The 25,767-nt window shown below is 38.3% G+C and overlaps 1 protein-coding gene across 4 annotated transcripts in view; it reads right to left on the reverse strand.

Annotated features, from left to right (window-relative positions):
• Positions 1–24,709, reverse strand: part of TPM4 (tropomyosin 4) — a 35,087-nt gene extending 10,378 nt beyond the window's left edge. Inside the window, exons 1-2 of one of the 4 annotated variants that reach the window (XM_053465701.1) lie at positions 24,515–24,708; positions 20,158–20,283 (exon numbers count right to left, since the gene is read on the reverse strand). In XM_053465701.1, coding sequence (XP_053321676.1) covers positions 20,158–20,283; positions 24,515–24,628 — 240 coding nt within the window. In that variant the 5' untranslated portion in view covers positions 24,629–24,708. Of the gene's footprint in view, positions 1–1,237; positions 1,805–20,157; positions 20,284–24,514 lie in introns of those variants that run through there. The other 3 variants (XM_053465704.1, XM_053465705.1, XM_053465706.1) reach the window with 3 other exon arrangements.
• Between the last annotated feature and the right edge of the window lie 1,058 nt (positions 24,710–25,767).

Genomic DNA, 25,767 nt, shown 5'->3' on the forward strand with positions numbered 1-25,767 from the left:
TATAGAAGTGTTTTTTTTCTGGCAGTTTACACAGAGTGTACAATTGCCCAACTTCTTAAAATGAATGTAAGTTCCCAAAAACAAGGAATAAAGTTATCTGCTACCAGGGATCTCCTTAAAAAAAAAAAGAATATCAATGTATGTAAGAAGGGATGTTGATCCAAATCTACTACAGTTCAGGAAATGACTCACGTTTCTTCTGGCAGGAAGTTGCTAACAGGCCAATCACCATGTATTTAGGCAACACTGCTCTAGAAAAAAAAATGGCTCACCTACAAGCAGTAGTTAATTATCCTTGGAGACTGGGAGTTAATTTCCAATACATAAACCATTGCAATGAATTTTTAATTTACAACAGTCAACCGTGGCCGACACCTTCATCCGGAATACAATTATACCCAACTGATTAGATCAGACTTGGGAGTTACAAAACATCTCTTTCAATGGCTTCCAACAGTCTCCCAAAACAAAAATCTACCGCAGATGTTGGAAAGAAATGTAATTACCATACACAAAGCATTTCAGAGAACCATACATTGAGTTGATGGAATGTCACTGCCTCTTCTGGATTGTAAGCTTGAGAGTAGGGCCTTCTTTACCCAAGATATCGGTTTGTGTTTTATCAATTCTAGTTTTGCCATACCCATTGAACGTATGCACCGTATATGCGTAAATTGTTGGCGCCATATTATATAATACTGGCGCATGTATTAAACAAGCCCATCAAGATTTTTTTAGGATCATTGAACCGTTACAAAAAAAAGTACATTCTACCTAAATTACTTGTATATTATTGTCTATAGGAATGCAGCACACAAAGGTAATGCTTTTAGAAGCTCACAAGCCACCATACACAACAAGTTTAACAGGTAACCCCACCCCACGTACAATAAATACTATTCAGCACAAATTAAGCAGTCTTTTACCAGCTGATGGGGCTTAAAAAAAAAAAAAAAAGACTATTCATACTTAAAACCACAGATGTATGGATGCTTCATTTATGCTAATTGCATAGTGTAATGGTAATGGATGAAAGACTGAAAAAGTTGTAGGATTACATCGAAAGAACAAAGGAGCCGGAGAGAAAGGAAGTGTAAAGAAGGTTTTTATAGACACAGGTCGGCAATAAGAAGAAAGAATGTAGATAGATCATCTTGGAGGAAAAAAAGGAGAGGTTGGAGTCAGCAGAAGAGGACAGGAAACAGAGGCCGTAGTGTTTGGAGTAGCTGCGCCTCACTTTCTCACGCATCTCCCGTTCACTGTCCAGCTCTCTCTGCAAGCCTTGCGCTCTGTCTTCAGCATCGTCGGCCTGCTGCTGCAGAGCCTGGATCTTTCTCTTGACTGCTTCCAAGGAGTTGAGGCCGGCCATTCTGTTCTTTCTTGTACAGCACGAAGTCTACGGCTTAGCTTAAATCAGGCTTCCAAGTTCCCTTTTGTTCTAATAAAACACTTAATAGTGCAATCAGCACTTGCTGGGAGGTCAAAACAATGAATATTGCACAAAAAAATAAATATATGTAAAAAAAAAATATCCTCCAATATACCTTTAACGACTTAGGAGTTAAGATGTTGCACTTCTAGACTATTAAAGTATTACTCTGCTTAAATCTATCAGCAGTTGCCAATTGCAGTCGCACAGCGAGTGCCTCCCCCGAAAAAATGAATGAACTACTAAAAAGGAAAGCGAATCGGACCCGAGGCTTCTGTAATAAAGCAACGTGCAAAGAATAAATAATTGAAAAAGGGTTTGTTAAGGGAATTTGGAAGCAGATCGCAGACCTGTAACTGCTCCCTGCAGAATGAATGCAGTCAATGAGTTACAGCTTGGAATTCTAGGGTGAGGTCATGGCAATGAGTGGGCGTGGCTTGTGAGAGGGCGGTGCGCTGTAAGTGATGTCAGCGGGCGGGGGGTGTTTCCCGCCTAAAAAATATGCAACGTTTTTCGACTTATTTGGGAAAGAAAATGTGGATTTTTCTTCCCTCTCCCGCCCCTTGCCGAATGACTAAGGCCTCTCATGGAAAGTTCAGGCAGCTCCCAGGGCCTGCCTGTCTTCCTGCTGGCACATAGCGCTGAGGGAAAAAAGGATCCTCTGTGGCCAGAATTTATCGGCATTATTTTCATAAAGTACAAGTGTGTGATTAGGATACAGCTTTTATTATTTTACTAACTTTAAAATTTCAATATTAAACAAATCTTAAAAAGTGACAATTAAGTTGATGTAATGGCTGTTGAATGCCAAAAGTAATTACTATCCTGCACACACGTGCAAGGTAGCATATTTTGGACTTTACTGTTTAAAAATAGTTATAATAATTTCTACGAGAATTATCTCTTTTGGTCTGCCCCAATCACTTCTGTTTCTATGTCATTGCATTCTCTAGGTTGTAAGTTTGCAAGCAGGAGCCTCTTACCCTAATGTATTGTTGGAGTTATATAAATAAAAGATAATATATATAATACATGTTATGTGTATCTATATATATATATATATATATATGTGTGTGTGTGTGTGTGTATGTCACCTCAACTGTTTTTCCTTGTGGCAAAATACACCACAACATTATATATCACTTATAATAATGCTCTGATACATGGATTTTTGATACACTTTTTTACTTTTTAATGCCTTTTTAACTTTTTAAAGGGTTTGACCAGGAGAACTCCGGGAGAAGCACCGGTTCTCCGAGTCAACACCCGAATCTTCCGGGTCACAGGAGTGGGGTCTTAACACACCCCACTCAACACCCATTTCCCCCTTAAATGTGTTTCCTGTGATGCCAGTGGGAACACCTCCTCACATCAGTTGGAATGCCCCCGACGTCAGCGGGACAGCGGGCGCTCCTTGGCTGTGTCTCCCAAGAGTAGGCTCCGGGCAGCCGGAGACCAGAAGTTCCCAGGTATGATCACAGAGAAACTCATTTTCTCCATGAAAATGTTGAAGGGACCCACCATTTAAAATTTGTATATATTATATTTTACCCCCTTCATGACACTGGGGGTCTTATTAAAATAAGAAAATTGTAATACATTTAAAAGATGAAACAATAGTTGCCGAACTGCTCATGCCCCTCCCACTACAAGTACAAATATACCTTTTGTGACCTGAACCAAAGTTCAAAAATAACAAAAAAAAGGGAACATTTTGCTCTCTTGTAGTTAGTGGGACCTAATGTTTTTTTGTTTTTTTTTTACTATACAAAAAAAACACATACACTCAATGTAGAACAGGGATATCATGGGTGAACAAATATATGCTAAAAGTGGGAAAAAAAAGTTCCTGTCGCTTAGGGGAGTAAAGGCCTGTGTCACGGAGGGGTTAATACTACTGTTGTGTACAATCACGTTGTTGGAGTCAAATTATTAACCTGTCCTGGAGTCAAATTATTTACCTGTAATTCTTATATTCTCTGCCATCCTCAATGCTTTGCTTCTTGTTTTATTTACCTTGAAGTTAGTTTAAAACAACACAGTAAATTATTATACAATACTACAAAATGATCTTATTGCGACCTTTTATTTATCCCATTTTATTTTTGTATTATTTTTTTTAGAGCAGCATTACTTTATCTGGACATGCAAAGCATATTCTGCATTGTTTCCAGATTAGATACACAATGATATGCAAAAAGGACTAATTATGTACATGAAGTGGTCTCTAAAATAAACCACAACATTTTTTGTCATTTCAGCAATATTTAGTGGTCTCCCTGGTATGCAGAGAGTTAAGCGTACATGGGCAATTTTTTTGCTCTAATTATCCTTTAAAAATGCTTCCTTTTCAATAGTAATGGCTTCCAAGTAGCTCTGACTGGAAGGTGTCAAATTAGAAGCTTGAAGTGGAATGTGGAAGAGGGAGAAATTAGCAAAACTGAATTGCGATACAATCCTCTTTGTTCTGTATTGGAAGCTGAACTATTCAGTGATGTGACATGCCTACAAGGCAACAATGCAATAGTCAACTGCAAAAGGCCACCGGTTCATGTAAAGTAGAAACTTGTAGATGTAGACAATGTATGTGTTTGAATTTTTACACATTCCAACATCCTAGTAACCACAAAAAGAGCAATACAAAGTACATTTACAGAGTTGTTAGTGGCTGATTTAAAGTAAGTATCAAGATTATTAAGGAAATAATAAATACAAACTCAAAATACACATGGCTTATACAAACGCACAACTAACTTTCCTTATTCATTTCCGAGTTCTGCATTCTTACATTTTTTTTATGGACAGTGTCACCAGGAGATAAGTGGTTGGCACGCTGGGTCCACTATGCCAACGTGTTTCACATACATTTGTACACTTGCAAGCAGGATCGTCTTCAACCCAAGATGTCTGTCTCGGTCCATTTGACTGCAATATATACGTGGTTATTTTATCCCAGTAGAGCTGTTTTTCTTGGCATATGGAAGTGGAAGAATAAGTTAATGTTGGTGAGGGCCCTGCATGATGATCCCTACAAGAATCCCACCAAGATTTCACTACTTCCTTGTGGTGACCACACCAGTTTTGACAGTTGTAGAGGTTGCTGGTATATTCTTCCCAGAAGCCCCATAATCATAGGATTAGCCATTGCAACCTTTGTGCAGAGGTACAATCTGCTCTATAGCACATGCCATGGGCAGAATCATAACACATCTATTGGATGTACCTGTTCTGAGTGACATTCAGGAAAGGTACGTTTCTTATATAGCGTAAGCATTATTACATATTCTACATAAGAAAATGGATTGTAAGCAAGCAGACTTTATATTTACTCTACATTTACTTTTCACAGAAGGTTTTGTCAAGTATTTACCCAATTACTGGAGCCACAACTTGATTTATGATAACAAGCTTGCATAAAGACAGAGGACCCATGTATTAAAGGCACAGTTCACTGTTCTTGACGCATTTGTGAGAGGGACATCCAGGGCCGGCCCTTCCCTACTTTAGAAGGGGCGGCACTTTGCCGCCTCAAGCGTTTTTTTTGGTTGTTTTGAAGCGGAGTAGAGAGAGAGGGGCGCCGAGTAGTTTTCGCTTACCCACTCGGCGCCGCTCTCTCTCTCCTCTGCAGCGAGTCTCCCTGTTCAGTCTTGGTGCCGGCTTGTAATGATGAGCGCCGGAAGTGGCGTCAATTTCCGGCGCTCAGCATTACAAACCGGCACTGTGGCAGAGCAGGGAGACACGCCGGCAGGACTCTTTAAAGGTAAGTACCGGGGGGGGGGGGAATAATGGCGTCAGCGAAGTTTAAAATACGGCCCCACCCCGCGTCAGCTGGGGGGGGCTTCATTTTAAACTTCGCCCCAGGCGGCGTTAAGTCTTCGGCCGGCCCTGGGGACATCACAGACATATAAGGGACCTCTTAGCAATCATATGCATTTAAGTGAATATGATGGCTTGAAGTGTCCTTTACTAATATCAAAACAGCAAATGAGACTATATTTTATGGCTCAAATATAAAATGTATTTTTAATATAGAATCAGACCCATCATGGCCTAGGCCACCTAGGTGGCAGGTTCAGGGGGTGACAGTCTCTTGGATGATCAGTCCCCCCAGTATCCTGCAGCTTAATGGGCTGGTTACAGAACCCATTTACACGATGGAGACTGTGCTCACAACCTTCATAGACTGCCATTAAGAGACAGAGCGTCAGGACTTCATTACCCTGCTCTACGTCTCTCAAAGGCATGTGGTGCCTTTAAATGTGGTGCAGGAGAGGGCAGCGGAGGGCACTGGCCTAGATCGGGCCTAAGGCAGCCTGGACGGTAAATAAGTCACCGCTTTTAATATTTAAATGTACTTTTAACATATTTTACATTTTTTTAATAGAGATCTTTTACAAATGTTTCCCACTTGCAGACTATGGTACTTACAGATGACAACCTCGTTTTTGCCGCACCTCCCCCCGTCTTCATTTATACTACTGAAGTAGTTACATCCTGTAACTCGGTCCTCTGCATTTCCATTTTTTTTCTCCCACTTTTTCTACTGCATTAAACTTATAAAATATGTTTTCAAGCCTGTTATTTATTTGTTACCTATACAAAGAATGTGACATGGTTATTATCGGTATTATTATTATTTTGACATTTTGTATTTAAAACAAACCAGTAGTAATGTTTTTGCACTTCAGTAGCAAATGTAACAAAAGTATATATTCTATGATCCAGATTCCCATAAAACATTTGTTTTGTCAGCCTTGAGAGAATTGCATATTTAATTAAACATGGGTGATGGGTGATGCATCGCTAAAGACAGAAGGAAAACTCAGCTGCAACTGTGTTAAAGGAGTGTAATGTACATTACTGTATATGTGAAATGGATCAATTTCCCAGTATCCTCTGCTTTTGGCAGAGTTTCTTTTTGGCTTGATAGGCACATTCCAATAAAAAATCTAGAAGCAAAAACATCTAGACCCTGAGTAAAGTATTAGCTGCTACAGTGCTGAGTCTGCCTTGGTGCGTACTTGTAGGCAAAGAAGTTAAGGGAAATGGCAGCACTATGGATTCCCCATAAGGCAAATTAGGCAGTTTGAAATTCTTAACCATCCCATCTGCGGTAAATCTCACTTGTCATTTAACAATTGACTACATCCTACTAGTATGCAAGCTCCCCTAAGCCATTTATAACTTGATAGCTTGCTGTAATTTGTCTAGATACAGAAGTGGATCTGTTAAAGGCCTCATCTACAAACCTATCTGTATAGGTAAGAAATGTTCAATTATGTCTAATATGATTGGATGTTATGGTATGCAGAAATGTAAGCATAAATATGTTAGGCTAACCACATTAGCCTTTTTTTAATATAGCACATATAATTTTTATATATTGATGGCTTGTAGTGAGTGGCATGTATAAACTGTATGTAGACCCAATTACCCAGTTGCAAACCTCTCATACTGCAGGGAAGCACATGTGCTGGTCAACAATATGTGAAAATGACGTGCCCTGGAAAACATGGTCGATGTGGTCACCCTAACATACGTAAAGTAAAGGCAAGCTATGAGACATGACTGTCCTCTTTAGTTCTGGAAGAAGCTCAAGAACACGAAAAGGTACAAATGAGGTTTCAACAAGTCAGACCAAAACTATCATTTTAACCATTGTCACTTAACAGAAAATACTGCATGTAGACACATACCATTTGTTTATATTTGAATTTCTGTTAATATCATCTTCCATATAAGATGAATTATAAGTGCAATAGAATTAATGGAACTAAATTTGTTGTGCTTTTACACTGGAATTCTCACAACATTATCATTTTTAGACATCAGTTTCACTGTTTCACAAAAGATATACAGTGATGTTAGAAACTTGCTTTTCTTGATTAGCCAGTTTGCGGAATATTATCATCCAATAGCAGATAATTATCAATCCTTAGCATCCAGTGATTTGTCATTTCCTGATGAATAGGCAGGAATGAGGAATGCTATTATCTTAAGTCAGACACATAAGCCAGATTTTTGTATGTTAATGGCTCCAACAGTATTGACAAATCTGTTTCAGTGTTTATCGATTTAGCCATATTCGCCAATATCAAAAGTCCATAGTATTTTAGCAGGGGGAGGTGGTTCTAATACCAAACAAATGCCAGGTCACCCAATTTTAGGTTCTCACACCATCGTTGGATTATAGAGAAAAGAATAGGCGTCCTTCAAATGAAACCCTTATCAATGTGTCCCTGGAAGAAACCAGACTGTCAGCCTTCCACAACCTGTTCACCACTGTATTTAAAGGTGCTTTTCCTCTGGTGAGTGAAATGCTTATACCTTAATTCTGCATTAAAAAACATTCTCATTCATAATTTTCCTCAGAACACTTAATTGTCATTTGACGCAGATTCTTAAGTATGCTCCACCTACAAAGACTTCACAAGACACTTGCGCTTATTCTGTACATATCCTTCTGACATGGCCTTACTTTCATCCCACTTATCTTTTTCCTTATTAAAAGAATCAGTCATTTTAAACAGCTTAGGACCCACATCAAAAAAGTGGCTTTGTTTATGTAAAATTGTCTCGTAGTAAATGTTATCAAACTTTGAATTAAGCCAATAATTAAATTAAAACAAAAAAACAAAAACAAATACTGTTTGACATTATGTTTGTAATAAATCGAATAAGTAATAACTGTTGTTCCTTTTTTATTTATATGTATAAGGTCCACTGAGACATCCTTAAACACATTGCAAACCACAGAGCTGAAAAATGTAGTGTAAAACATGTAGTTTTTATTTTTAATGATACATCATAAAAAAAATAGAAAACTACAATACAAGAAAACTACCAAAGAGTATAAACAAATAATAAAGAAACCAAAGAGTATGAGAAATTCTAAAGGCGTTTGAACAGATTCCAAAAAACATGGCGAAGCAGTAAGACCATTAAATCAGTGAGTTTAACATTTGTCCCAAATCCGCCCTCCCTTTGCATTCTTCCCCTACCCCCACCTCTGGTGCTGATAAGTAAAGAAATGGAGATAACATTCTTGTGAGGTGTGTCACTAGTAGAAGGTCTGGGTAAAAATCATTGCTCCTGGGTACTTTAGCACGTCACAGCTTCCTGGCTGGGACTGCGCTCTTTTCCAGTAACACACGCACTTTTCCCCATATTTGTAATAGAGCAGTTAGCGAAAAGCTGTCTCACGCTCTGGCCAGCACTTCCTGTTTATACAAGCAGCTCTCTTTAATGACAAAAAAAAGGCTGCCTTTTTCAACTATAATTTATCTCAAGGAAAGTACTACAAAAATGCAATATTTGTTTGCATTAAATGGAAGAAATTCATTTATACATGTCCAATTACATTTTATCTCCTGTGATTAATTTTGTTTTACAGAGCTTAAATTATTAATTTGTATTTATATAGCACCACCCACCCACGCATAACTTCTTACAATACATACATTCGAAGGTAAGAAGGGCCCTTTTTAGTGATGTATAGTAATGTTTTGTCTAACATTACTATAAAGGCATAAGTTAGCTATGATGAGGGACAATTGTTTAATTCTTTACATGAGAATCCACGAGACCATACATACATACAGTAAGATCTTAGGTTGCTTTCATTGCTTTCTATTTGGTGCATGACACTGTGTTTTGGTGATAGAAGCCTCCATAAACTGAAGGCATAATATCTACTCAGATAAGATGTAGTCATCTATTCTTGATGACAACATAGTCCTGGAATTTAATTAGCTAAATTACCTGTAATTGCTGGATAGCTGTGGCATTTACATGAGGAATTAATTCATAATGATGGTACCAACCATATGTGGTACCTTAAGTCCAAAAAAATGATGGCATTGTTATGAGTCATTACAGCACGTTGAAACTACATAGACATTCAAGTTATCTTTTTTCCAATGCCTGATAGTTATAGCACCTCGGCAAGATTTTTTCTAGTACAATGTTTTTTTTTTCATACTGTTAAGGGTCTAGGGAACTCTGGGGTGCCCCAACTTTCTATATTACATAATACTAAGTTTTATATCTCTTGCGGTAACCTTGCTTGTAAAATTTATATAGATAGGGTAATAGTTCCAAAAAAATTCTGCTGTCAAAAGCTCTACCCATTGTACAGCATGGCGGAGTATGATGGTGCTTGAAGTGTTCAGTGCTTAAGATAAAAAAAAGAGGCAATAAAAGGTATAAGCATCAAGTCTTTTCATTAGATTTATCATATGTATATATATTCAATATCAACATCCAAATGCTGTAATTCCATATAACATTATTTTTATGTAATTTTTGCATTCATCTGTGTGGGAGCTCAAAAATCTCAGGACTAGCCATGGTTATTGAAAATACACAGCCACACATATTTTTGCAAAGGAGCGTATATATATTTGCGTGAATCATGTGTGTGAGGGAGAACATATGTGCATCCTTGAAACTGCTCACAGTTCTCAGTAAAATTCTGAGCCCCATCCCCCCTCTTCTAAGGCCCACGTTTGTACTGAGACTCCTGACCTTCTGAACTAGTTTTATAGAGTGACACCTTTGTCGCAACTCAATACATGCATAATTAGTAAAATGTCTACATAGAGTTCTGTAAAAAAAAAAAATTATATATATTTTAAATGTTTATGACATTACTTGGATTCTTTGGTTTTTATGACCTATATTGTTATGCACAAAGCCACAATCATCTGTATTTGAAATACAAAATAGATTAACCCCTTAAGGACAATGGGCGGTCCCTAAACCCATTGAAAACAATGCATTTTGAGCCTGTACATGTACGGGCTTTGTCATTAAGGGGTTAAAAAAACAGCAATATTGTCCCAATGGCTATGAAAACAGCATACCAGGTGGAAAAGCAAAATTGTATCTTTCATCTATTGTTTGGTTCTCGCAATACAAAGCATTGATGTTATTGTGTTCCGCTTTACTATCTTTAGTACTTCAGTCCCCCTTTATCTTAATTACTAGGATTTACGGAGATTCCCTTAATCTTCTATTTACAGGATAGCTGATGACAACCTGTTCCCTATTGACAAACGTTTACTGAACCATACCTATCACCATTTAGCCTTAGCATGGGTGCGTGAGCTCCACATGTATGCACACTAAGGTGCAATGTAGCTTATGTAAATGCATAAGATATAAATGTCCATTCACACCATTGTATTTTTGGATATTTTTGTTGGTGTTGGGGTTATAACAGTATAGTTATGCTGGGGTTGGGCGTGCTGCAAGCAGTGGTAGTCAGGGACAGGCTTGGTAAAGGGTAATTGACTACTACCACGATAAGGCACTAGTCATGGACTCTAATCTTATGGCAGGTATGCTAAAGGGCTGCAGCTTCTAGTGCACATAAAGTGCTTAAAAATGCAATGTGTGTGACAAAAAGTTACAGTTCTAAACCTATCCATAAAAATTACAGCCATTTAAGATATTTCAAAATATGCCTCTTATCTACCATTCATAGGAAAGCGCATGTGCCATTGTAATTCCACACGTGGCCACTAGGCTCTCTGTAGTAACAAGAAGTTAGGCACCAGTTACCTCGCGACTGGATTATTTTTCTGCAGGTCCTTTTGTTGAATGTGTGTTGTACTTTGCTAGGTAGTAGCCTTAGTGTGCTATTGACTAGATATCAGTTGGGTTGCTATGTTATTATACCATTTACCTGGGCTTGACCCTCAGGCTGAAGGTTGCCAGGGCTCCCCTGAACATGAATGAGTATGATCCAGTATGAAAGTACTGCACAATAAAGTATATATCTGTAGGAGGCTCACATTTAGATACACAGTTGTGTAATATTATTATAATAAACAGTAAAAACAAAAAACAAGCAAAAGTATATCAGTGGTGTATTTTAGTCTAGGCTTACCAGGGCTAAGTGTGGGGTGGCAGCCTCCTCTGGTGCAAAAGTGGGGACCTGTTGCCTCTGGCGCAGTTTACTTAATAGGCTGGACAGGGAGATTGGAGATATCCCTTGTAACCAGCCCATTTGCCCCTATAACATGCAGATTCTAAAATCAAATCCCAGAGCTCGGCAGAGACGAAATTGGAGCAGATGTGCTTGGAGTGCTGCCTTGGGTCAGGGCAAGTTGGCCCCCTACCCAAATACTGCATTACACAGAATGTAAACCTGCTGTGTAGACACTTTTTACACGTGCAATATGATTAATATGATCAGGTTACAGAGAGTACTAAAAGCTTTTGGGACTTCAGAGGTCTCGTCTTCATTTGCAAAACAAGTGACTATTTTTTATATTGCATACCTCCCAACATTTCAAAATGTAAAAGAGGGACACTTTTTTTTGGGAAGTGCAGCAACAGTAAAGCTGCAGATGCTAGCTGTGAACTAAAATTCCCATGATTCTCAGCCAGCCAGGCGTCCACCATAATGCTGGCTGAGCATCATTGGGAGATTAGTCCACAGCAGCAGAGATTTTTTTAAATTAAAAAAGGCCTCCCTCCTAGGACCCTTACACACTGCCTTTACACACACCTGCCCATAAACACACAAATACACATACACTGCCCTTACACACACATATACACGTACACTGCCCTTACACACACACACATACATGTACACTGCCCTCACACATACACACACATACACTGCCCTTACACATACACACATATATACTGTCCTTACACACACATATATACATACACTGCCCTTACACACCAGCTAACAAATACCTATACTGCTCTTACACACACTGGCCCATACACACACACACAAATACACTGCCCTTACACCCCTTTCTCCCCATCTCTTACCTCTTCCACCATCCTTCATCCTTCTTCCTCCAGCCTCCATCCTGTATCCTGCATCCTGTGATGGGAGCGGGAGGTCTGTCACTTCGCAATCTCCCTCTAGTAGGCTCAACATTAGGGAGCATGAGGTCTGTCACTTCAGACCTCGCTTTACTGCTTCCTCATCACTATGCGCCAGCTATTGCTGCAGAGCGCAGGGATAATGTCATGTACCCGCGCTTGCCGGCGGTAGTGATTAGGGAGCAGTAAAGCGAGGTCTGAAGCGGCAGACCTCTCGCTCCCTAATGTTGAGCCGACTAGAGGGAGATTGGGATCTCTCAGCTAGTCTGCAGCTGCTGATTGGGGGGCTGTGTGCCCCCCACAGCTGCACCTGAGGTGAGAACAGCTCTCGCCTCACCCTTCCTCTGCCCTTCCAAAGCAAGACAGAGGAAGGGATAGACGGGACAGCGGGACAGAGACCCAAAATCAGGACTGCCCCGCCTAAATCAGGATAGTTGAGGGGCATGATATTGCAGCTAAATAGGTATTGTAGACCATAAGCTCAATATTAAAGTAGCATGTGAAATGACGTGTGGCGAAAGCACAGGAATTTTTGTTCAGTTGGGGGTACATTGTTAGCCCTGTGCAAGGGTTGGGTATTGGCACAGTAACAGGGCCCTGCAAGAGAATTTCTGGGGGAAGAGGCTTGCCTCTTTCTGCCTCTTGCAGCCTCCAGCAGATGCCCATGGTGACAGGCTGTGTTTTTTTTAAATATAGAAATAGATGCAATTTTGAAAGACTAAGCTTACTAAAATTTAATGACATTAGTGGCTAAATGTAGGCAGCTTTAAAATGTGGTATCTTGAGTTCCCGCGTAAGCAACACCTGAAGGCTGCTCTTGGTTAAGGGATGCACCTTAAGAGAATGATAGGGAGAGAAAGTGTTTCTTTATTGGTAGAGATCCCCCACCTAAAATTCTCACATAAGTTCACAAAAAAATAACATGCCACTGTTTAACCATTATTAAGGCTGGGAAGGATTAAGAACAGTTAGCGTTTAAACCCTGGACCTTTGAGAACATGTAAAAACACTAATGATTGTTATGAGAAATCCTATATATTACCCCCACCCCCAAAAATCTAAATGTTACATGACCAAACAATTTACTTTAAATGTAGCTCCAGCCTGAGTCATTACACTGCACCAATAAAAGCCTTGCCTTAATAGTTTCAAGATTTCAAGGCACTGGAAGACAAAACCGCTTGTTTGCATAACTGGCATTCTTCACATTCTCCTGCTTCTGCAGGGTTGTAGAAGTTCCATATATACCCTGCTGTGCATAAGTCTGCTGGTATGTGAGCCGGGGAGACATGTGTAAGCAATCAGGCATAGAGGGCCCTGCCTCTGGCTCCAGAAAAGAAACGGTTGCGAAAATGCAAACAATATCATGCATACAGACACCGAAACTTTTATTGAGCCCCAGGCTAAAAAATAAAATAGCAAATTAGGCCTGAGGTGTTACAGAATAAAAATTATGAAGGGGATGATACTGGCCATGATGGAAACTGTCAAAGGAATTGGGCAAAGTACATAATACATAAGAAATTAAAATAAATATTGGTATAAGAGGATATGGCACAGTGTGTCATGAATAGATAATGTCATGAGAGTAAATGAGTGGAAAAGCCTTTTAGCAGACATAGTAGAAGTGAATACAATTTGGAAACTAAATAGTTAATTGTCTATGAAAGTTATCTGTAGGTGAACCTACCTGTAATTAATTTCTATTAGCAGATATGTAGACAGTTTGTTCCTTGTTCCTTGACACATGCGTTTTGCTTAAGGGATATGAGAGTCTAAAGCTAGATTTACATCTCACACACCAATAGGCATCCAGATGTTCTGGATCTTGTCATTACTTTTTTTTTTTTTTTTTTTTTTTTTTTTACCTTTAATAGGTGCTTAAGGGGAATCAATCCAGTAGCTTGGGGCCACTAAATGAAAGACCAAGACTGTTTTGATGGATTGCTCATTTATAGTTGTACTATACTTCCATGGGCAACAGGCATCAGTACAACCACACCCTTTGTTTCCTTGGAGTTGCTCAAAGTTGAACGACTAATGGTTTCACTAGACATTCAATTTAGGGTAACATGCTTAAATATAAGATAAGGTGACACATTCCAACAAGCAATGGAGAGGAGGCAGCAAAAGCTACAAAAATGAAAGATGCATAAATAAAACAAGGATGCTAGCATTGACTAAAATATAAAAACATCTTTGGAACCGTTTGAGAAAGTGAGCTTTCTACAGAGGTTGGATTCTACGGGTGTTAATACCAAGAAGCTCCTCCTTCTGAACATTCCATTCCTCTGACATTACCCTCTTCTTACCTCATACATGGGGTGGTGTTTGGTTTAGGGCCAATTGAGAGTCTCAGAAGATACTGTATTTTGTAAACACATAGAGCTCATATAAAACATACCAAGGGTTTAACAGAGAACGATAAAGTGCGAAAAGCTCAATATATGGAATACACAGCACCTAAGCGCAATTTATAACACAGAGTTCTCTAGTAATAAGGCTGGTTCATTAAAGCAGAGTTGTTGCTGTTTTGGCTTTTATCATCCGTACATTTATTTACTGCAACTGCTATAGCTTGTGCTTTTTGTTTGTCAATCAGTGCAATTGTTTTGGAGATATTGAGTTGAAAAGTTCATCTCATGGAAGCTGAGGTCAGTGGGGCAGCCTGTGGCAATCAGTTTCCAGTCCCAAATTTCTACTAGCTCTCCTTGCCTTACAAAGGCTAGCTGAACCAAACAAGAAACCTAAAAATTGTGAAAAGATAGGCTAGTGAGCAACAATCATGCAGATCATTATGACAGTGTTACATCCTTGACACCCACTCTAAAGATAAAGACACATCAAAGTTATCTGTAAGTACTTTCCAAAATGAAAAAAAGCACTTACTTATCTTAGAGGCTGCAGCCATGCTGCAGCAGCTGCCCTTTGACAATTGTTGCCAAGAACGGGAACACTTGGCACCCATAAACACTGGGCCGAAGAGACCCCTGCCCTCAACTTTCGCTGATAAAAGGAGGCGAGTATATCAAGTGCAGTGAAGTACGATTAGCCAAACACGTCTTTTGCACTGCAGATAGTGGGGGAAGAGGCAAATGCATATGTAAACGTAGACACCATGAAAATGTAAAGGGACCACACAGCTATCATATGTATTAAAGTGCTGGATATATGATGGCTGTAATGTAACTCTAATGACCATCCAAGTGATAAATTATTTTATTTTCCATCCATTTATGGGTTCATGAATTTATATCAACATTGTTTATAATCTCTTAATCTATGGCCCCTATATAATTTCTTAAGTGTGCCTTGTGGGCCAGTGCCACTGAAATCATATTTTCTTATTCCAAATAAGCATTTACATAGGCTCTCTTCTCATTCCTGTGGCTTTTGCACGAAAGAGAGATGGCTTTGTTGTTGTTACCACTGATAAATGTCACTATTTCATAGGCTTTGCTGTGGAAATACATAGTTTATAGAACATTTTTGTGGAGCAGCATAGTTGTTAAAACTTTACTGCGTAACACCACCTTTTTATAAAACTTTATATTGCGACTGCATTGGGAAGTGAGCCTTATTTAACTGTGCAAGTCGTTGGAAAAAAAGATAATTTTGACAGAACTTTACTACTGTCCAGCTCTGAGTTCCGTAGGGTGAGGGGATTCATGTCTCAAAAAAGTATGAATCACAATTTTAAACTTTTTAATCCAAAATCACTGAAAATTGTACAGCTGGCCTTATTGTCGCTGTCAATCCAAGTCTTGGATTTATTCTTCTGATGAGATTACTGAATGGTATAAAACAATTCTAGGTGCCCATACATTCTGTTCCCTTTGTGATAAGTTCAACTCTGCTCCACAGGACTGACCGGTGGCCTTATAATTCTCAACATAAACCATATGCATCCCTATATGAAAAAGCAACGTATGAGCTCTTTTTTCCCCAAATCTTGTATTTTACAGTTGTGATGGTATTTACAGATTAAAATAAATAAATGCATCACAAAACAACTTTAGCAGGTTATACTATGGGAAATGGTATCTTAAATTCTTCTTTGCATGTGAATATTACTTCTGTTTCTCCAAAACAAAACAAAAAAGCAAAACAAAAAAGCATAACATATGGGTAGTCTTAATAAAGTTATTTTTTATTTTATGTGAAGCACGGGATAGTAGCTCTCTATTAGTTCTGTTGTGTGAACACAGGTAATTGAGGTGCCACAAGTTGTAAGTCCAGGTCCCCTGTCTTCTTCTGGGGCCGCTCTGCTCACAGGCTGACGCAAGAGGAGGACCAGGTCTTTTAGACCCCTCCCTGAAAAGAGGATCCACTGAAGTTTTCAAAGGGGTATGGAGCCAAAAGACACAGTCCTCCCCATTTATTAAATTAATTTATATATGTTTAAAAGCTGTGACAGACCCCCATTAAGAGATTTAATATTAGTATAGGTTTCACAGCATTCAGGTGTTCAGGCGCCCTGTGCGGACGACTCCTCTGACACCCCCACCCCACAAAAAAGAAAGCAAAAAAACAATGTTTTAATTAGAGATTATTTATGTGCAAGTGCAAACAAGTACAATAATATATAACTGGAAACACAGGTAACAATAATGTACATTAAATATAGTCCATTTTCCCCTTATATGAGGTGTGTTCCACATCATCAGCAGAAATGCCCGCTGACTGCCTGCGAGGTCAGAGGAACTGCCCACTAAAGTCAGCGTGTTGTTCTGGTCACATCTTGCAAGTGGGGGCTCCGGGTACCAATGACCTCTTTCAGGTTCCGTATGCCCATGGGCCTCAGGTACGCTTACACACAACAGGAAGCATTGGAGGTTGGCGGCAGTGTCCCTTGACTGTGAGGTAGGCCGCATTCCTGGTCCGGATTTCGAGGGGCAGCACATTCGTCTACAGCAATTGGGTTGTAAAATTCTGAAAAATCTGACCTGATTGTCAGCCCTTAGCCAAAGACAATAGCAATGTTGGTGTATTGTGCTAGTGTATCCCAAGAGGTTATCTATGTGGTAGTTTCCAAGAGTTCATAGTTGAACTAATAACATGTGGTTGAACAAAGCACAGCCTGCTCAAATACGAAGGTTTAGTGAGGAACAATATACCCCTAAATAGTGTAAAGATTATAATGGTAAATTAACTCTTAGATATTAATAAATGAAGCATGGGATAGTGGTGAGAAACCTGGCACACTGTGGATGCCATGTATTGAAAACATCAAGAAAATATTGGCACATAGGGTAAGGTTTGCCTTTAACAGCCAGTACCACATGCAAACGCTTGAATGCAAAGACCCTGATGTTCGTACCTGGGAACTCTCCAGGTTTTGCCCAGAGACTCCAGGAGAAGCGCTGCTTCTCTGGGTCGACACCTGAATCCTCCAGGTTGCGGGAGTGGGGTCCTGCAATGCCCCATTCTCCGCACATTCTCCCTTAAATGGGAATGTTTCCAGCAATGTCAGTGGGACCGCCCACCGACGTCGGGGGGCAGACCTTGGCATGTCCCGCAACGGTAGGCCCCGAGCCCACAAGTTCCCTGGTATGCTGATGTTGTAGAAATTACTGGAGGTAAAAGAAACATGATTTAAGGAAAGGGAAGTAAGTTGAGGTTACCTCATATTTAAATAATAAACAACTGGTTAAGGGTCTCAATAAATATTATTAATTCAGTGTTTGGTGTGGAAACATAAGTGGCAATGAAAGTGTATTTTCTCTTAATTTAGTATTTTGTAGTAAATTGTATTTATAAGTAATTGTATTCTATTGCCCCAATATAAGTTAGATTTCTCATAGTTCTTTTAATTTATTTCGTACAAGAACTTTCCAGTTGGTGCCCTCTAGTGGATACACAACAAACTTACAATTTAAATACAGCAGCAATCAGAGTTAATACAAACAGAACAAACTATTGCCTGCTGGAGTTAAATCTCAGCTATCGGATATTGGGGTCATCATTGCTAATCAGTTTAAATTGTTTTCATTGAACCACATGTACGCTTTATATTTTATTTCATTGAGGACTACACTTCAACAACTGTGCTGTTGATCACACTGGAATTTTCTTAAATGTATTTTTTTTTACATTTCTGAATTCATGACTAAATTGTGTTATATGCAATATGTTGATCCATTAAGTGGTGATGTACACTAAAACACCTTCAAATTTAAATTTTAATGATGGAAATAAGGTAAAACAAAGACCTCGGCACATCTGAATTTTCTTGGTGTGGCTGTCAGAGCATAATTATCTGCACCAAGAAATTGAAGGTAAACAATGTTTTTACAACAGTATTAATAAGGCTAGGTGTGCATGTAGAGGGACCAAATCAACAGTGTTTCACGTACAGGTACCGTGGTGCCTTGTGGTAAGTGAAATGGAAGCAAAGAGACCAAATTGCTCAGTAATACAACTTGCAGACTGCAGAGCAGCACTTTTTCTGTGCTGGACAGCAATATATCAAAATGATATGTGTCCTGGGAAGCATAGCCAATGTGATCACCTTAAATGTAATATATCCACATATATCTCTTTCAGAGTTTAGAGAGTTTAGAGAGTTTATCTCCTAATTCTGGAATCAGAAAGCCTGAACTCACAAATAAATAACTGTTTTTCTATGTGTGTGTCACTAAACCAAATACTGAAACCCTTGGCAAAAAAACAGAACTTTCTTTGTACTACATTTCATAACAACGGTCATAACATTTGATTGACAACTGATATACAGCACAATTATCAGGGTCGTCATTTATAATCAGATGTATGCTAGCAGAAACATCTATACAGAGAAAGCTGTAGGACCAAAGTGGAAGAAACATTTCTTCAAAATTCAAGCTGTCCACAACATTTTTCAGTGTCCTCTCCTTCTGTGATAGCCCAGTGACTGTGATCAGAGCACATATAAATATATAGGCACAGCTTTAGCTAAAACCTAATACAAATACTTCTCTACTCATATTTTCTGTAATGTGCACAAATATATCCTCGCCACAATTCTTGCATCATCATGAGGACCATGACGCACTTTTGAAGCTTATGAACATACTTGGGAACTTCTCGGCTTCCCTTGCGAGAAGCGGCCAGGGCTGATGGCAGCGGGAAACACCCCGCTCCCACAACCTGGAGGATCGGGTCTTGACCCGGAAAACTGGAAGAGCAGCGCTCACCTGGCAATGTTCCCAGGTATGCTTATGAAGCTTATAAAAAATACGCAAAATTGTCAAAAAAAGCTCTATTCTATTTGCCAATCACATCTCCAGTCATGAGCACCTTACGCACTCTGGGTAGAAAATACATTTTGACCTTAATATTGAACCTACAAATAATATGTCAATGCCAGTTTTAAGTTGTACTTTACCCTTTTGACTGTGTTCTTAACTAAGTGACTTCAAGCAACAGAATGTCTATTACTCGAACTACTGACTGGACCATTTCATAACTCATGGTTGATACTACAAGATATGTTATTATGTTGTTGCTCTTTTTTTCCATTATAATCAAAGCATTTAAAATGCTGTTCTTGGTATCATTGTAATAGTGCAGTGGTTCACGAAACAACTGTAAATATAATAAAAAGAATGTACCTAATTTGTACCTTAGTGGCTTATGGAGTTTTGATTTATTTCCTCTGATGTTTTTCATCCACAATAATATGTCTGATTCCATGCAAGATGGTGTGCCTGTCACCCTTTCCTAAATAGCTTTGTATACTAAGTGGTCCAGGTAATAGCTTTCTGCTGTACAGACATGACCTTCGAGGAGTAAAAAGACCCAGAAATGGTGGTCATCACATCATCTCCACCAGTGGCATTTGTAAACAGGCCTCATTATAGACATTATTATATTACTGTACTGTAGAGACTTACATCAGTTGCCTTCTTGTCTGCTTGCTCAAGTTTTTCCTGAGCATCCTTTAGAGCTTCGGAATATTTATCAAGTTCATCTTCCGTCCCTTTTAGCTTCTTCTGTAGCGCCACCAATTCATCCTCCACCTGACAAGACACAAAATAAGCACTTGGTACAATGGAATGTTACAGAAAAACATTATCTCTAAGATTACAAATATGTGTCTCTTCACAATGTGTGTCACATATATGGGTACATAATGAAATAATACTAATAAATACAGTGACATATACTCACATGTATAGCTTAATGGATGCAGATATTTAATTGCTACCTTGATAGTTTTCTTGATTATCATAAAAATAATTTAATTTATGTTCTTGCTACATGCATATTTTTCTTTTTTTGTTATTCTCTCATTGAACTTTGCTTTCTATGGTTTGATATCCTTTTTAACTCATGACATAACTGAAAAAAGAAGACAGTACAAGGTACAAAAAAGGGTTGTGCCATTGTATCCATGAAAAAGAATAGCATACAGCTGAACTAAGTTGAATTAGATGTTATCTAGTTTATTGCCTAACATAATTTTTATCACTGTAAATTGTCCCTTTGCAGTCTAGGGGGAAAATTGGTATTCTATTACTGCTGGTAAACATATCTTAACATATCTTAAGTAGTAGAATCTGGTCCAATGTAACTATGTCTAAAATTCTTCATGTGGTTTACTGCCAAGATACAGCAATATCTGTTTGCATATCGACTTACAGAATAATTGTTTCAACTGTATTGTACATGAATTTTGGTACTTAAGCTAACTCTATGCTCCAATTCTTCTCAAGGGCAAAATTAGCCATTATCATTCGTATGAAGATATTTTCTATTCCCAAAGTCTAACAATGCTTATCACTCTAGTTTAGGCTAAGGCTAAAAATGCAGTTGTCTTTCTATAAAGGACAACTGGTGAATTACATTACTGCTATGAAAACCCCAATTAATCCTAACCATACTAAAATCAGAGATGATGTCACATTTTAATGACTCTAAATCTCATTCTGAGTTGAGATATAATACCATTTAGCTCCTATTCCAAGACAGCTAATTCCCCCCATTGTCTGGTTCATTGGTTATTGTAAAATTAGCCAGATGATTTAACATGTTTGAGATTCTGCTGGAAAGATGATCAGGGACTTCAGACAGCTGTGGTTGTATGAGCGGGTTGCTTGCATTAGTGAATAAAGGCATGTGCGAGTGGGCTTGTTAGAACGCAGAAACTGAATTTCAAGAGCAGTTCAACTTAGGAGGGGGAACAACCAGGTTATTAATATTATTTTATAAAAACAATGGGACAAAAATCTCACCGCCAAAAAAATGAGCAGAATCTTACACTCAATCAAGAATTCTGCTTTTCAGTATTTAATATAAAAATCAAGTGGATGAACTCTCACCCAAAAAAGTTTAGGGATAACTAAATTATGCAAATGTTTAAAAGTGGATGTAAAGGTAATGCTGTTACCAAGATCCATTTCATAGATACATTAAGTATAATAAACTGTAATATATGAGGTTAAGAAAATGACAGCTTTTAACATGTAAACCGCAAAAGACTTCTCTGGTGTAAAGGAAATATTCTTAACACTACAACAAATTTTGTAACAGTATGTCTTAACAATATTACCGCCTCCATACACAGAATACACGTCAACACATGCCTAAACATAAACCCCATGGGTGATTGTTTGATTAATGTGTTGACATGTGTAATAGTATAATTACAGCTGTTATAATCCCTGCTGTGGTACATGTTTACTGTGGTTATAGAGTGCTGGGCGTTAGGACTGTGCATTAAAGATGCTAAAACACATGGTGAGCCATTGGTTCCACAGCACCAAATCGGCCATGAAATGTCTTTCCATTTACTGATTTGAGCCTACTCATCTTTTTTTATTCTAACTTTAAATATGTACTAATTTCTATAAAGAGAAGTGAATTCATAGAACTAATTTGCAACAGAAGTGGTAAAGGCCATTGCTAAATGTAAAACAAATATTAAAATAGGGCAGTGCTGTTGGTGTCAGTTGGTTAGTGTGCCATTAGTTGATAGAACAGAATGTAATGTATACATTTCACGGCACATTAATGTTTTGAGTAACTTAACAAGGCTCAATGATATGTGCAGTGTTAAAACCATACAATCAATAAACAAAACCTGTTTTATTAAGAAATTCCTGTACTTGGTCAGATCACATAGCAGAGATTTAAACACTTGGCTAGAACTCAACTTTCAACTCCAAGACAGACTTTTTACCAAATAAGGAAGAGAATGTTCTGTTTCAGTGTCAGATATCTATTAACCACAAAAAGTGGCATGAAAAATTCAGATATTAACTCTTCAGCTTCCATACCATGGATGAAAGAAGGAAAAAAATTATTCCGATTTTTTGGAGGGGGGGGGGCTGGAAAGGATATTTTGCATATTTCTCAAGATCTCTCCACCTAATGTATCGGTTTATCTTAGTCAGTCAATGCTAGTCTTCTCATACCCCTTGAATATATGTATAGTAAGGAGCGTAAATTGTTGGCACTATATAAACAAAATATAATAATTGAGTAAAATGTTTTCGTTAATGCTTGTATAAGATAAATAAATATGACTTATGAGTAAGTCAAGCAAACACTTTAGTGTGGGGCAGTCCCTAAAGTTAATGGGGTCTCGGGCTAGTCTCTGATTTTATGACCTCGCAAGTTCCCCATTCTTCCTCTTCTATCATCTAATAACCTCTCCTTCTTTTTTAGCATCCATTTTTTTCCTTTCTCCATCTCAAATCTCCTTAGTTTGCTACCACCTTAGTTGGTACAAGGGCATTCGTTAATTATGCCTGTTTCCTCCTGCTATCAGCAAGGTTTGTTCATGCACTTACACATGGACGGTGAGACCTTGCATCCATACGCTGCCAGTGTCTTTCAACAATTCACCCCAGCAGTGCCCTGTCAATAACATCAGCACAGAAACTGTGGACGCCAGCATTAGAGATGGAAAGGTACTTCAAAGCAAACATACTGTTTCTCATATACATGGCAAACCCCATGGAACTGTATAGTTAGAGCCATTGTACTATTCTCTAGCTTAGACAACATGCAGCACATCATACCACCAGTATATGGTAAAACATGTTGACATGTGTTTGAGGGGCACAACTCTTTTAATAATGCAGTAAATACATCTCAAAGATGCAGCGCTAGACTGCCTTCTAAAATGATTGGCTGCAATTAAAAATGAAAAATTATTCTGGTGCAACATTTTAAAAGTGTTCTAACAACCATTTCCGCCAACAGAATAACCCAATTAGAGGCATCGTTTCTTTGGTTGCTGTGAGGATAATTGAAAAATTAGCACCAGAATCACACTTGTGAATTTCCGTGATAGTTTTCAAGCTCTATCCGCACACATAACTAAGACTCCAGTTTGTAATGTGAGTTCAAACCACAGGTGTACAGAAATTCTGGAACCCAGAACTAACATTTTTTTCTAAATACCGCTGCTTAAGAGGTTCAGTTTGAGTATTTACTGATCCCTGTAGGAACACCCAACAAGTCCAGAAAAATCCAGTAAAAAAAATTACATAGACAATTGTGGATACACACAATAGCCTTACAGCTGTGTGTTAAGTGAAATAATGTAAAACAATGCAGTCTGCAAAGCACTAAAAGCACTCAAAATGAATATATTAAAGAAAACTTTTGAGTTTACTCTGCTAACGTACATGGCATTCATCTGAATCTTTCTTTATGTAAGGCCACAGGGAAATTACATACTTGTGTTCATTAAGAAATATAAAGTTTCTTGAAGCTTGGAAGGCTTGGAAAGAAATCAGAAATCTAGAAACTATTTAAATAAAAATAATTATACTGTTACATTTATTGTATTATATGCATTCAGGCATTAAACTATTTTGAAAAAAAACATTTTACACATTTTATAAGTATTTATATATATTTTAGCATTGTCTTTTTCTATGTGTACATTTTTTAAAGAAGACGCTGATGTATGTTGCTTTTGCTGTGTGCAAAATACAATGTGTGCAGATTAGGGTAAACTTTAATAATGCACTAATAAAAGGAGGTAAAATATTTAGTATTATATTTTTACATATAACCATTACTCCCATTACTAAATTCATTAAAAAATATATTGAAATATATTGAAATGGCATCTTAAATGTAGTCCTACAAAAGCTGGAAAGTTATGTTGGTAACCTGAACAACCTATACTATTTTAAAATAATAGGATGTAGGTTTTATGAGCGCTAGTAAAAGCACAGGCGTCTGGTCCAGCCTGCTCTTGAAGCTACTGAGAGGCTGTTGACTGGCAGATACCTGTTTGCACTTGTCCTCTGCTGCTTTTTTATCTGCTTCAGCTTGCTCTGCTCTGTCTATGGCATTCTCCTTATCCAGTTTCAGCATCTGCATCTTCTTCTTAATTGCTTCCATCTTGACCTTGGGTTAGCAGACTTGTTGCAGCAAGACAGACGTGGAGGCAGAGAAGCTGAACTGTGCTGAGCTCGACTGAAGGTGGATAAACTACAGGCAGTTTTAAACTCACAAAGAATATCATTGGATGCCTTAGTCCCCTGAGACACTGCAATACTTTTCTCTTACATCCTTTCCAAGGAGAGTCTTGGACAGATTTCAACTTCGCAATCCACATCCCGTAACCAATCACCTTATTTGGACTTGATTTTGCTGTAAAGGAGAAAAGAAAAGATTTGGTTTCCATTTTTAACCTTCTGACAGCAGCAACAGTGCCGACAAATGAACACATGCCATAGATAAGGTTTATTAGCATATCTGGGTATATTTGTACAGTGTAATCTGCTGGCCTTTAAAACGATTGCGATACCTCATTGCCAAAGCATATGAACAAAAGCTAATTGTGGCAACACAGCCCTGGCAGTCAATGGTGGCTGCCTTAGTTCTAAATACATTGGACAGTTTGTCACTGGAATATCTTTAAAACATGAAAGCAGTTTCACTGGGAAGAAGAATATCAAAAACTTTTATTTTTTATTCGTAATTTACCTAGTTGTGTTTTCATCTAAATCATTTTAATATTTATAACTTGGTGAACAGATGGACCTAGTCGAAAAACATCAAAAGCTGGAAGGCTTATGTAATTTACATTCAGAACCTTTTGAGTGATGGATTATGATAGAGAGTTGGACAATTGGTAATCTCGGGTAAGACCTGTAGTTTCGCTGGTTCACACGCTGGCCTCTATCACAATTTTATTTCCGTAAGGCATTTGACACTGGTGCTCGTGGAAGACTGATAATAAATTGCGTTGTTTGGGTTTGGATCTTAAAATAGTTAAATGATTAAAGCAATGGTCAAGTGACAGGAGATGCCTGTAGTTAATGGTGTAGATTCAGAGGAAGTTCTGGTTACTAGTGTAGTACCTCAGTGATAAATAATGTGACTTTTTCATATTTTTGAAGTAATATTACAAAAGGTCTCAAAGTCAAGGTATGTCTTTTTACAGATGCTACAAATGTCTGCAGCTGATAACATATCTGGTGGAACAAGCCAAATGGCAAGTGTTTTGAGTACATTAGAAGAATGTGGCAGATATA

Source organism: Spea bombifrons, chromosome 1, assembly GCF_027358695.1.
Source record: "Spea bombifrons isolate aSpeBom1 chromosome 1, aSpeBom1.2.pri, whole genome shotgun sequence".
Taxonomy (NCBI): Eukaryota; Metazoa; Chordata; class Amphibia; order Anura; family Pelobatidae; genus Spea; species Spea bombifrons.